This window comes from Squalius cephalus, assembly GCF_949319135.1.
Source record: "Squalius cephalus genome assembly, chromosome: 20".
Taxonomy (NCBI): Eukaryota; Metazoa; Chordata; class Actinopteri; order Cypriniformes; family Leuciscidae; genus Squalius; species Squalius cephalus.
The window spans coordinates 33,831,990-33,844,755 of record NC_137141.1 but is presented as its reverse complement, the minus strand read 5'-3'; the positions used below and the strand labels follow the sequence as shown (position 1 = coordinate 33,844,755).

Sequence of the window (12,766 nt, the reverse complement as noted above, 5' to 3'; positions counted from 1 at the left end):
ATTATATGACATGAATAAATCAATAAGTGCATCTCAAAAAGTTTTTTCTAGACAAACAAAATCTGTTTTTAAACTATAAATAAAATTTAAATAATAATAAATAAATTAACCAAAACATTCCTTTACAGCAGACTAAACCTAATGTCATAAATTCTAGGGCTGTCAAACGATTAATCGCATCCAAAATAAAAATTTGTTTTTACATAATATATGTGTGTGTACTGTGTATAATTATTTTCTATATATAAATACACACACATGCATGTATATATTTAAGAAATATTTGCATGTATATACTGTGTATATATATTTATATTATATATAATTTATATTATGTATAAATATTTTATATATAAATAACACATTTTCTTAAATATATATATATGCATGTGTGTGTATTTATATATAGAAAATAATTATAATCCGTACACAGACATAAATTATGTAAACACAAACTTTTATTTTGGATGCGATTAATCGCGATTAATCGTTTGACAGCTCTAATATATACAAAACATTTTTTTTAACTAGTCAACAAATTAAATGGGTTAAATAAAATCAATTATTAAATAACTGATTTGAAGACATTTTGATTGACAAGCAATTATATGACATGAATAAATTAAGCATGCATATCAAAAAATACAAAATCTGCTTTTGAACTCAAAATAGGGCTGATATAGCAAACAAATTTAATTATATCTCCAAATTTATTTCATATTTTGATGATATTCGATATGTATTGATATTTTTGCATTTAAAAAGTTGATTTTTTTTAAATCATAAAAAAAAAAACCATGATCTGGATAAAACAGCTATTGTAACAAAGCACATACAATTGCTTACTGCAAAAAAAAAAATAATAACAATAATCAAGACAGTGACACTTTCTGCTTTTTACTCAATGAACACGAAAGGAACGTTTAAAAATTATACGTACTTAAAGGTATCAAAATAAAAATATGCAAAATAAAAAACATGAAAATTATGCAAAAAAATACAATCTTCCTACAAAAATGTTGCAAAAACAAAGCAAAGCATGATGAACCAATGAAAATTCAGCATTTATTCGATATTGATTGAGTGGATGAGCCACTGATTAACTTAACTCCTCTGATTGGCTGTTTCATTCACCCGCTCTGAACTGTGATTGGCTGAATGCTCAACACGCTGTAAATAGAAACCTTTTCAAAATGATCACGAGCAGCCGTCTATCAGCTGTCATAGTCCTGAGACAAAAAAAGAGTGTGAAGTTGGCTTCTGTCTGTATAAATATAACAGTATTGAGATTTTTTCTATCGTCAGCAAATATATTGTGACAGAATCGCTAATATTCAATGCATCGCCCAGCTGAAATTTCTGAAATTAGAGGATTAGTTCACCTCAAAATGAAAATGTCCTGATAATTTACTCACCCCAATGCCATCCAAGATGTCCATGTCTTTCTTTCTTCAGTGGAAAAGAAATTAAGTTTTTTGAGGAAAACATTTCAGGATTTTTCTCCACACAATGGACTTCAATGGCAACCAGAATATTGAAGTTCAAATCAATGCCGTTTCAAAGGGCTCTGAAGAGCTTCATAGGGCTCGACACGATCCCAGCTGAGGAATAAGACCCTTATCTAGCGAAACGATCGGTCATTTTCTAAAACAAATACAAATATATACTTTTTAACCACAATTGTTTGTCTTGTGCTGGTCTGCAACGCGCCAGGCATCACGTCATCACGTTGGAAAGGTCACGAGTCACGTCATCTGTCTAAGTTATTTGTCTGTGTACTCCGGTTCAGAAAGGAAGAGAAGGGCGAAAAATTCCATCTCATTTTCTCTTCCAACTTCAAAATCGTCCGACATCTTTGTTTTCATTTATTATTATTATTTTCTTCTTTTTTTTCGTGACCTTTCCAACGTGATGACGTGATACGTGGCGTGTCGCAGACCAGCACAAGACAAACAATTGTGGTTAAAAAGTATATAATTTTTTTTTTTTTTTGAAAATGGCCGATCGTTTCGCTAGATAAGGGTCTTAATCCTCAGCTGGGATCGTGCAGAGCCCTATGAAGCTCTTCAGAGCCCTTTGAAACGGCATTGATTTGAACTTCAACATTCTGGTTGCCATTGAAGTCCATTGTGTGGAGAAAAATCCTGAAATGTTTTCCTCAAAAAACTTAATTTCTTTTCCACTGAAGAAAGAAAGAGATGGACATCTTGGATAGCATTGGGGTGAGTAAATTATCAGGACATTTTCATTTTGAGGTGAACTAATCCTTTAAGTGCAAAACTTAGCATTATCAAGCTCAACAGTTTTTGATGTGAAACTTAAAGGGGGGGTGAAATGCTCATTTTCACTCAATCTCCTGTTAATCTTGAGTACCTATAGAGTAATACTGCATCCTTCATATCTCCAAAAAGTCTTTTGTTTTATTAAATTTTTAACAGAAAGATAGGCTGTACCGAGTCTTTCCGGAAAAAATCGAGCGGCTGGGGGCGGGCCGTGTGGGCGAAGCTAAAGCTGTGCTAACGCGCCGAGCTAGTGACAACACACAGAGACATTTGTTCAACAAACAGTTTTACTCACCGTCCGGTTCCAACGCACGACCGCGAACCTTTATCATTGTGACTGCTCGATCCTTAAGCATTAGACGATCTGCAAATCCGTAGATCTGGGCTTTGAAAACAATCATCGTCGAAATGCAGGGAACAACAGTCTTACACAACTCCGTTTATGCTCTGAAAAAACAAACTCCATCCACGGGTTCCTTAACGCTGGGTTCTTTGGGAATCTGTGCAGGGTTGTCTTGCCCTGGCAACCAAAAACACACTTCTTTGGTGACCTTGACTTCCCAAAAGCCGGGCAGGGCGCTTTGATGGCGAACTGCTTTCACTCTCTTGCTCTGGTCTACGAGTGCGCGCGCGCCCGCGATCTTACCGGAGAAGTGCCCTTAGGACCCATATAAGGAAATTCCGCCCTATCTTACGTAAGACAGAGCCATACTCGAAAAAAACTTTCCGAAACTTGTGACAAACCGGAAGGAGTATTTTTGGAACAAAAATACTCCTTCAAACGTACAACTTAGTTTTTGAAACTTTGTCCATGTTTAGCATGGGAATCCAACTCTTTAACAGTGTAAAAAACTCAGTATGCATGAAATAGCATTTCACCCCCCCTTTAAGATTAACCTAGTGTGGTGAAAGAAGGCATACTGAAAAACAACAGATGCATTAATAAATCCCCTGTTAAAGCTATAGTGAGGTGTGTGTGTGTGTGTGTGTGTGTGTGTGTGTGTGTGCAGGCTGAGCGAGGAGCAGATCGCGACGGTGTGTGAGGCTGTTCTGCAGGCGCTGGCGTATCTCCACTCGCAGGGCGTTATCCACAGAGACATCAAGAGCGACTCGATCCTGCTCTCGCTGGACGGCCGCGTGAGTCCATCTGTCTCTCTTCATCTTCATCTTCACTTATCATCTGTCTCTCTTCATCTTCATCTTCACTCATCATCTGCCTCTCTTCATCTTTGCTTATCTCAACCTCTTCTCTGATACAGAACATCTTACTGAAATCCTCTCTCATGTAGTCCATCAATCAGTGTTTAAACCACGTCAATAACAATCAAGTGTAGCGTCAGTTCTGGCGGGTCACGTTCGTCACGCTCTCATCAGTGACTCTCAGCTGATCCACGTCTACCTATAGGAATACGACGCCTATCCCTGTATTCATACCGGCTGTTGTCAGACTCCTTGTGCAGACACAAATCTCACTGGATTATTACAATTAATGGCAAAAAGAATGTTTGGAAATGTAAACTGATATTTCCTACTGACACACTACAGCAAAAGATATAAATAACTGACTTACAATAATTTTTTGGGGGGGATGTGGGACGGGGGATATTAACATGCCTAAGACTTTTGCACAGTACTGTATATATATATATATATACACACAAATGGAAAAATGTATCTCCGTTAGTCCCTTTAATACTGTGCCATTTCCAGGTGTGACCGAGTTAGAAGAATGAAGCTCTGTGTTTTAAACGTGTTTCTGAACTCTTATCCTGTGTCTATGTCTGTAAATTAGATCAAGCTGTCAGACTTTGGCTTCTGCGCTCAGATCAGTAAAGATATCCCGAAGAGAAAGTCTTTGGTGGGAACGCCGTACTGGATGGCTCCTGAGGTCATCTCCAAGTCACCTTATGGAACCGAGGTACAGCACGAAACAAACACACAGCAAATGTCAGTCAAGAGCGGGAAGAAAATGTGTGCTGGAATAATTCCTAATTTCATTAGACAAGTTTATAATGACAATGAAGGTGATCTAAAATGTGCAGGTGGACGTTTGGTCTCTGGGCATCATGGTGGTGGAGATGGTGGATGGAGAACCTCCGTATTTCAGCGAAACTCCTGTGGCTGCGATGAAGAGACTGAGAGACGAGCGAGCGCCCACCGTACGCAACGTTCATCAGGTACGAGACGATATCTCTACATTAATCACACGCACAGAAGGACAGAAACTTGACTTAACAATGTCATGAAAAATAATTAGGGGCAAAGTAAAAAATAAATAATAATAATGAAATAAATTAATAAAATAAAATAAAAAATACAAATTAAAATAAAATAAAATATAATATTGATATAAAATAAATTAAAAATGAAATAAAATATTAAATATATTAATTATATTAATAAAATAATACAGTAAAATACAATTTTCAAACTGATTTGAAGCCATTTTGTTTGACAAAAAACATGTTTTTGACAAAAATATGACATGAATAAATTAATGTCTGCATATCAAAAAGTTTTTTTCCATACAAAGAAAATCTGTTTTTGAACTGTATATAATAATAATAATAATAATAATAATAATAATAAATGAACCAAAACATTCCTTTACAGCAGGCTAAATCTAATGTCATGAAAAAAAAATTAAAATAATTAGTAAACAAACTAAATGGACCAAAGAAAAAAAAAGAAAAGCAATTTTGTTTGAAAAGCAATTATATGACATGAATAAATGAATCTCAAAAAGTTTTTTCCCATAGAAATAAAATGTTTTTAAACTCAAAACAATCCTTTATCTGTCACAAAACTCCCCGCTATATGTAAAGATATTTATTATGAATAAAATGCAGCATCCCATTCAACCGTATAAACATTCACAGCGCTATCTAAATAGACAACTTGATGACGATTATAGAGTTTCGGTCAAATACATGGCATTTTCTGCTGTGTTTAAAAAAATTACAGTATGCTTCAAATGACTATTCATATATGTTAATATCCACTAATTTAATAACAAGACGAGGCGATGTAGCTGTTGTGGAAAAACTGATGAAGAATAACAGTTAGAGCAGCAATCGTTCTCCCATCCGCCATGTTTAAAGGGCCCCTATTATGGATTTTTGATTTAGTGACATCACTAACCCTACAATTTACATAAACCCCGCCCCCCGGGAACACGCAGGCAACAAAGGGGGCGAGGCGGTGTTGAGAAGAGGAAGAGTTGTTGTAGTCGAGCACATTTGTGAGTCTGTCGCATCCGTCTTTTCACATTTATTGCAATATAGTAGCCTACGTAACACAGCACACAAAGTTATAACTAATTAAACAAAACTTTACCTGTTCTGTCTTCATGCAGCATATATTCTCTGGCTCTGTAGGCATCAGATCTCACAACAGTTCCCACACGAGCGATTTATAGATTATCATGACACAATATGCTAATCAATGACTTGATGATAGTTAACCCCACATCAGCAACATGGATTCATCAACTAACCCTTCAGAAACGTCCTGTTTCATTCCTACATGTTGTCACTTCTTCTGGAGTCTCTCCATCATTGTCCGACTCCGGTTTGAACATAAAAGGCTAAACAGTTTCTGACATTTCACTGCATTTCAGAGGTAATCGAAGCTCGAAACATGCACACCCAAGCTCTTGAAGCTCCGCCCTCTGTGCCGGGAGCAGCAGCTCATTTGCATTTAAAGGGACACACACAAAATGCCGGCGTTTGTGTGTGTGCAGGTCATCTAAGCGTCGTGTTTGTCTGCAGGTTTCCCCGATGCTGAAGGACTTTCTGGACCGTATGCTGACGCGAGACCCTCTGGAGCGAGCGAGTGCCACTGATCTCCTGGAGCATCCGTTCCTCCTGCAGGCCAGCTCTCCTCAGTGCCTGGTGCCCCTAGTGGAGCAGTACCGCAAGCGCATGTCCCGCTGCTGATCCACGTCACCCGCTAGCTCAGTGTTACGCGCCCTACGGACTGGACAACAATCAGAAAACCAGGGCAAAACAGCGGCTTATCCCGGGCCTGCCCGAGTGGAGAGCACCGGAGAATCCGGGACTGAGACGGCTGAATGAACTCTATGACGTCACAGCCAGTTTCTTCCACCGATGGACGTCTGATTGGTGCTCAAAAGGCGGAGAATTACAGCAGAAGTGCGTCTGACTGAAAACGCCACTGGGTTTTATTATGTGCTGATCATTTTCAGTGTTATCTGCGGCCACAGAAACCTGGAATGAATTTGTACACATCCATCATGTTTCATGTGTTTATCGTTTAAGTTTCGATATTATGATTTTGATCTTACTGTTTTGTTTTTTTACTCAACTCTCTCAACTTTATTAATTATGAGTAACACTTTACAATAAGGTTCCGTTTGTTAACATTAGTTAACTACCCAGACAGCAACATAGTGTCCAGTGGCCCAGATCCGGCCCACATCTGGTACGGGTGGAATCCGCATTTTCACGTCCTGCGCCACGTTGTTTAATTAGCAAATGCATTTGCGCAAATTTGTTCGCTCGCTGGTCTGAGAACGAGGTGTGTGTTCTGGCGCATTGTTGATATTTTGAGGAACTGAAATAGACTGAGCCATTGACCAACTGAAACCTGCTCTAAAGTCAATGGCGCAATATTTTTTTTGTTATTTAAAGAGCGCGTTAGTAATGTGCGCCTATAGGCGGGTCCACAACGCACACACACTCTGCTTATTACACACACTCTGCTTATTACACACACTCGCTTATTACACACACTCTGATTATTAAACACACTCTGCTGCTTATTACACACACTCGCTTATTACACACACTCTGCTTATTACACACACTCGCTTATTACACACACTCTGCTTATTACACACACTCGCTTATTACACACACTCTGCTCATTACACACACTTGCTTATTACACACACACTCTGCTTATTACACACACTCTGCTTATTACACACACACTCTGCTTATTACACACACTCTGCTTATTACACACACTCGCTTATTACACACACTCTGCTCATTACACACACTTGCTTATTACACACACACTCTGATTATTAAACACACTCTGCTGCTTATTACACACACTCGCTTATTACACACACTCTGCTTATTACACACACTCTGCTTATTACACACACTCGCTTATTACACACACTCTGCTTATTACAAACACTCTGCTTATTACACACACTCTGCTCATTACACACACTTGCTTATTACACACACACTCTGCTTATTACACACACTCTGCTTATTACACACAGTCGCTTATTACACACACTCGCTTATTACACACACTCTGCTGCTTATTACACACACTCGCTTATTACACACACTCGCTTATTACACACACTCTGCTTATTACAAACACTCTGCTTATTACACACACTCTGCTTATTACACACACTCGCTTATTACACACACTCTGCTTATTACAAACACTCTGCTTATTACACACACTCTGCTTATTACACACACTCTGCTTATTACACACACTCTGCTTATTACACACACTCGCTTATTACACACACTTTGCTTATTACACACACTCTGCTTATTACACACACTCTGCTTATTACACACATTTGCTTATTACACACACTCTGCTTATTACACACACTCTGCTTATTACACACACTCTGCTTATTACACACACTCGCTTATTACACACACTCTGCTGCTTATTACACACACTCTGATTATTACGGTCCCACTTTATATTAAGTGGCTTTAAGTACTATGTACTTACATCAAAAAATAAGTACAATGTACTTATTGTGTTCATGTTGTATTGTAAAACACTTTTGCTGCTATTGATGTGTGATACGGGTAAGGTTAGGGACAGGTGTGGTGGATTGGGTAGGTTTAAGGTGTCAGGGAAGGGTCAACTGTGTAATTACAAATGTAATTACATAAATTAATTACAGCTGTAATTACATGCAAGAATTTTTAAAATGTAAGTACAATGTAAAAACATGTAGTTACACAATAAGTACATTGTATCAAATTATTAATTTCAATGTAAGTACATAGTACTTAAAGCCACTTAATATAAAGTGGGACCCTTATTACACACACTCGCTTATTACACACACTCGCTTATTACACACACTCTGCTTATTACACACACTCTGCTTATTACAAACACACTCTGCTTATTAAACACACTCTGATTATTACACACACTCTGATTATTACACACACAGGGACACGCAGCAGCACACAAACTATCCAAATATTAAAAATAAAAAGATTACAGTGTAAAAGATGATTATTGTGTACATAAAGATATGGTGGAATCCGGCTTGTCCCGTAGATGTTCTGCTTGTGCTTTAACCTCTCTCTCACACACACACACACACACACACACACACACACACACACACACACACACACACACAGCTTTAACCTCGCGCACGAGCAGATCTGTTTCCTCGCTAGAGAAGCGTTCAGTCTTTCCACAATCAAATTCCGTCATGTAAATAGCGAATCTGCCATGGCGCGAGCGCAAATGGCTTTTAAAGGGAATGGAAGAAGAGACTCTGATTGGTTTATTGCACGTAACGCCCAAAACACACCCATTACTCATTAAGAGAATAGTGACAACACTTTTAGACCATGCACCGGGAGCACCGACCATTTTCCCCGTCGGTAAACTAGCAAAAGTGGATTCGGACACAACCTAAGTGAACTTGCGCCCTGCGCTTTAGACCATGAGTGTAGATCCCTAAAATAGGGCCCTATGTTGCTGTCTGGGTAACTACTTCTAAAGCATGTTAATTTCAACATTTACTAATGCATTATTAAAATCAAAAGTTGTATCTGTTGATATAATTCAATGGACTTGAACTGACATGAACTAACAATGAACAGTTGTGTTTTTATTAACTGACTGTTAACAAATGTGTTGCTCAGTGTTATTTAATGTTACTATACAAACATTAGCAAACTGAATCATATTGTAAAGCATTATTTTATTGTCTACAATCTGGAATTATACAGAATTCAAATGATGTGCATCACAAGTTGTATGTATATTGGCTAAATTGAAATGTGGCTCATCCAATCGGATTTGAATGTGTTTTGTTACTCGAGTTGAAACCTAAACCTTTTTCGGGTTGATTTTCCAGCAGAAGGACTATATCAGGATATAAAATGACATATCATATCGCACACATTTTACCATTTTTAAATTGCAATATTTGACCGAAAATCAGCACAGAACGTGAAAGTCTGCAAGCTTTACGCCACAGTACGCACATATCTCACCTGCGTTTTAAAGCTCGTGTCAGACTGGCTTGCATGGCTGAACAGTGGCACACGCTTAATCTTAATCTGAGGAACGAAGACGTTTTTTCAGAAAAGGCGGTGAAATGATGTCATTTGTTGTCAGCACTGACAGGTGCAAAACATTTTTATGAGCCATTGTAACCAATTGTATATATTTTAATGACTTATTTATTGTTTTTTTTTTTTTTCAACGGATTGACGAGCGCCTGCTTTTGGAAAGGGTGCCGTGAATGGTTTGTAAACCGTGTAAATATTGCATCTGAGCTTAAGAGGCGATTCCTGATTTCTTAAACGGCTGGTTTTACTGTAAAGGCGTCAGAAGAACAAATAATGTACATAATCAGAGTGGGAAACACCCTGTGTTTGCATTCATTCGCATTATTTAATTATGAGAGAGGAAAGGAAAGGTTTGTTTGTTGGTGTGCGTGTTTACATTTTGGATGCAGCGTTCATTGTGATATTTTTGCATCCTACCTGTTGTACTGTGAAGTTTCCTAAATTATCATACTGACAGATGAAAAGAGGGCGAGAGAGAGATGTTGATTTGTGTTTGGGGCCGTTCACACAGGATGCATTTCTTCTGCACTGGACATTTTGTAACTTTTGGCCCTCTAGCGGTCAAAATCAAAACTGCATTTAGCGGAAGAACATTGTTGTGGTTGTGCTTCGGCTCTGCGGATGAATATGATCTTCACAATAGATCCTGCTTTACAGTGAACTCTGTTAGAGAGCTAGTTTATCTGTTCAATAAAACACTTCCTCTCCTGTTGAGTGATAAAAACACCATCATCTCTGTCGCTTTTACAACATTTCAAATCCCTCAGTTCTCCATCTCCTAAAGCCGAGCTGATGTTGATTCTTGTTTTATTACGAGCTCTGTCTCGCTCTCTTCTCCAGCAGACTCTCTCTGTTCAGCGTTTGTTTAAAACGGGTGATTCTCTGTAAGTTTGTGATTTAACAAGCTCTATGTCAACCTTTCTCGCTCGTTGTGTCAACTAACCAACTAACCTCTCACACAACAGACAAAAGTAGGCGGAGCAACTTTTAGGCGTGTTTGCCTTGAAGAGGCGCTGTGCAGCGTTTCGAAAGCGTACGGAGACTCATTCTTTAAATTGTTCATTTTTAACACAAAAAGGTAACAGAGTGTACCTTTAATATGTATGTAGCATACACAAGCATCATATGAAAAATTAAAATCATTTGAAAATGAAGATCATTAATTCGCGCTCATTGTTCCAAACCTGCATACGGTTCATTTTTTTCATACGGTTCATTTTTGTTCATTTTTATGCAACTTTTTCCTTTGCAAATGTTTATAGAGACCACGACAAAAACAAACGAATACACACAAAAAATCAACACTTTTAGAAGAAAAGGTTCTAAATGGAACCTTAAGGGTTCCATCCGGCACTCCATAGAGCATGGGATAAATGTATGGATTTACTTTCAATTATTTTTGTAATTTTAGTTAAACAGCTCGTAAACATACTTTATCACTGGAATGAATTGAAATAACCCATTAATGTAAGAATTACGCAAGTCATTTAAGACATTTCAGCTTATATAGAGCCTTTTGGCACAAAGGGTTGTTTAAAATTGAGGTTCATGTATGGAACTATATTCGAAGGCTTCTGAATTTATTTCAATTTTTTCTGAATTCTGAAGCTATGTGATGTTTTTTTTGTGAGGAACAGACCCAATATACCAGTCTGAATATACAGAAATGAGATTTGAGACCTGCAGTGGAGGAAAGTGAAAAATAAAATCTGTTCCATACACAAAACCACGTCATACACAAGTGTTTCATGTCGCTCCGTCTGTGTTTGAGTGCAGGAGGGCATCTGGTGTGAACAGTCCCTTGTTAGTGTGCACTTGTTAGTGTATATGCCAGCAGCCGAGGACACGTGACTCATAATCAACCTTCTTTCCACGACATTTGCTGTGTGCTTTTTGTGTGTGTTGGTTGTTGATGAAAAGAGAAATATACATTTAATTTTTTAAAGAATAAATCATGCATATAAAAAAAATGACACCGATATCAAGTTTTATTTTGCTTTAAGCTTACACAAGTGCTTTATTCATACATGTGTCTATCAAAAGAAAAAATACAATTTTCCACACAGACAGATGCTTTGAGTTTATACAGTTGTGTAGTCTATCAAATTGTATAGAATATAAATTATTGACATATGCAAAGATATACAACTGTATTTTAATGCATACAAATCACAAATAGTTGACGTATAAGATTCATTTCGCTCCACGTTTCTCTCTTTATTTCTTTCGAGACAAAATATGCTTATAAAAATATAGGCAGCACTTTATTTTACAGTCTTGTTTCGCATGTACATACTATATACTTAATGTAATAACTGGGTATGAGTCCTGAATGTTGTCCTTGATGTCGTTGCCTTATATTACTCACTGTAAGTGCACGTACTGTAAAATAAAGTGCAACCGAAATATAACATGCATGCATTATTATAACAGCTCAATGCAGACACACTTTAGCTGTGCATAACAACGTCAGTAATAATTAAATCAGTTCATTATTATCTGAAGGACGTTCATGAATCTACAAAGACCTTGAGAGCAGCAGCATTAAAAGTTCTTACATTCATGAAGTACACGGCTATTTATAATGTAGAACTGCAAAAAAAACTCGGTATATTTGACTTGTTTTCCAGCACAAATATCTAAACATTCTTAAATCAAGATAGATTTACTTGAGAAGCAAAATGACTGGAGATATTAAGAAAAATGGGTAACACTTTACAATAAGGTTTATTAGTTAACATGAACTAAGAATGAACAATACTTCCAGCATTTATTAATCTTAATTTCAACATTTACTAATACGTTATTAAAATCAAAGGTTGTATTTGTTAACATTACTGTGAAAACATGAACAAACAATGAACAGCTGTATTTGTATTAACTAACATTACAAAGATGAATAGTTACTGTAATAAATGTTAGTTCGTGTCAGTTAATAAATGAACTAATGTTAACTAATGAACCTTATTGTAAAGTGTTACCGGAAAATGAATCAATATTAAGTGAGTTTATGCAAATATCTGCCAGTGGGAACTGAAAAATAAACTGAATTCAAAGGGAAAACATTTCGCTTTAATGTTTAGACATTTGTACTGGAAAATAATAATAATAATAAGACCATCATTTCTTGTAGTGTAG

At 37.1% G+C, this 12,766-nt stretch overlaps 1 protein-coding gene and 1 long non-coding RNA gene across 2 annotated transcripts in view; one reads left to right on the top strand and one right to left on the bottom strand.

The window, feature by feature from the left end:
• Nucleotides 1–6,945, top strand: part of pak6 (p21 (RAC1) activated kinase 6) — a 43,356-nt gene extending 36,411 nt beyond the window's left edge. Inside the window, exons 6-9 of the mRNA XM_079852829.1 lie at nucleotides 3,293–3,419; nucleotides 4,075–4,200; nucleotides 4,325–4,459; nucleotides 6,053–6,945. Of these exons, the coding sequence (XP_079708955.1) occupies nucleotides 3,293–3,419; nucleotides 4,075–4,200; nucleotides 4,325–4,459; nucleotides 6,053–6,220 (556 nt within the window). The 3' untranslated portion in view covers nucleotides 6,221–6,945. The remainder of the gene's footprint in view (nucleotides 1–3,292; nucleotides 3,420–4,074; nucleotides 4,201–4,324; nucleotides 4,460–6,052) is intronic.
• A 419-nt stretch (nucleotides 6,946–7,364) lies between these two features.
• LOC307147823 lies at nucleotides 7,365–11,584 on the bottom strand. The gene is made up of 5 exons (XR_013819367.1): nucleotides 8,646–11,584; nucleotides 8,450–8,611; nucleotides 8,360–8,410; nucleotides 7,601–7,955; nucleotides 7,365–7,437 (listed from the first exon to the last, which is right to left on the bottom strand). It is a non-coding gene; the product is annotated as an uncharacterized lncRNA (long non-coding RNA).
• Between the last annotated feature and the right edge of the window lie 1,182 nt (nucleotides 11,585–12,766).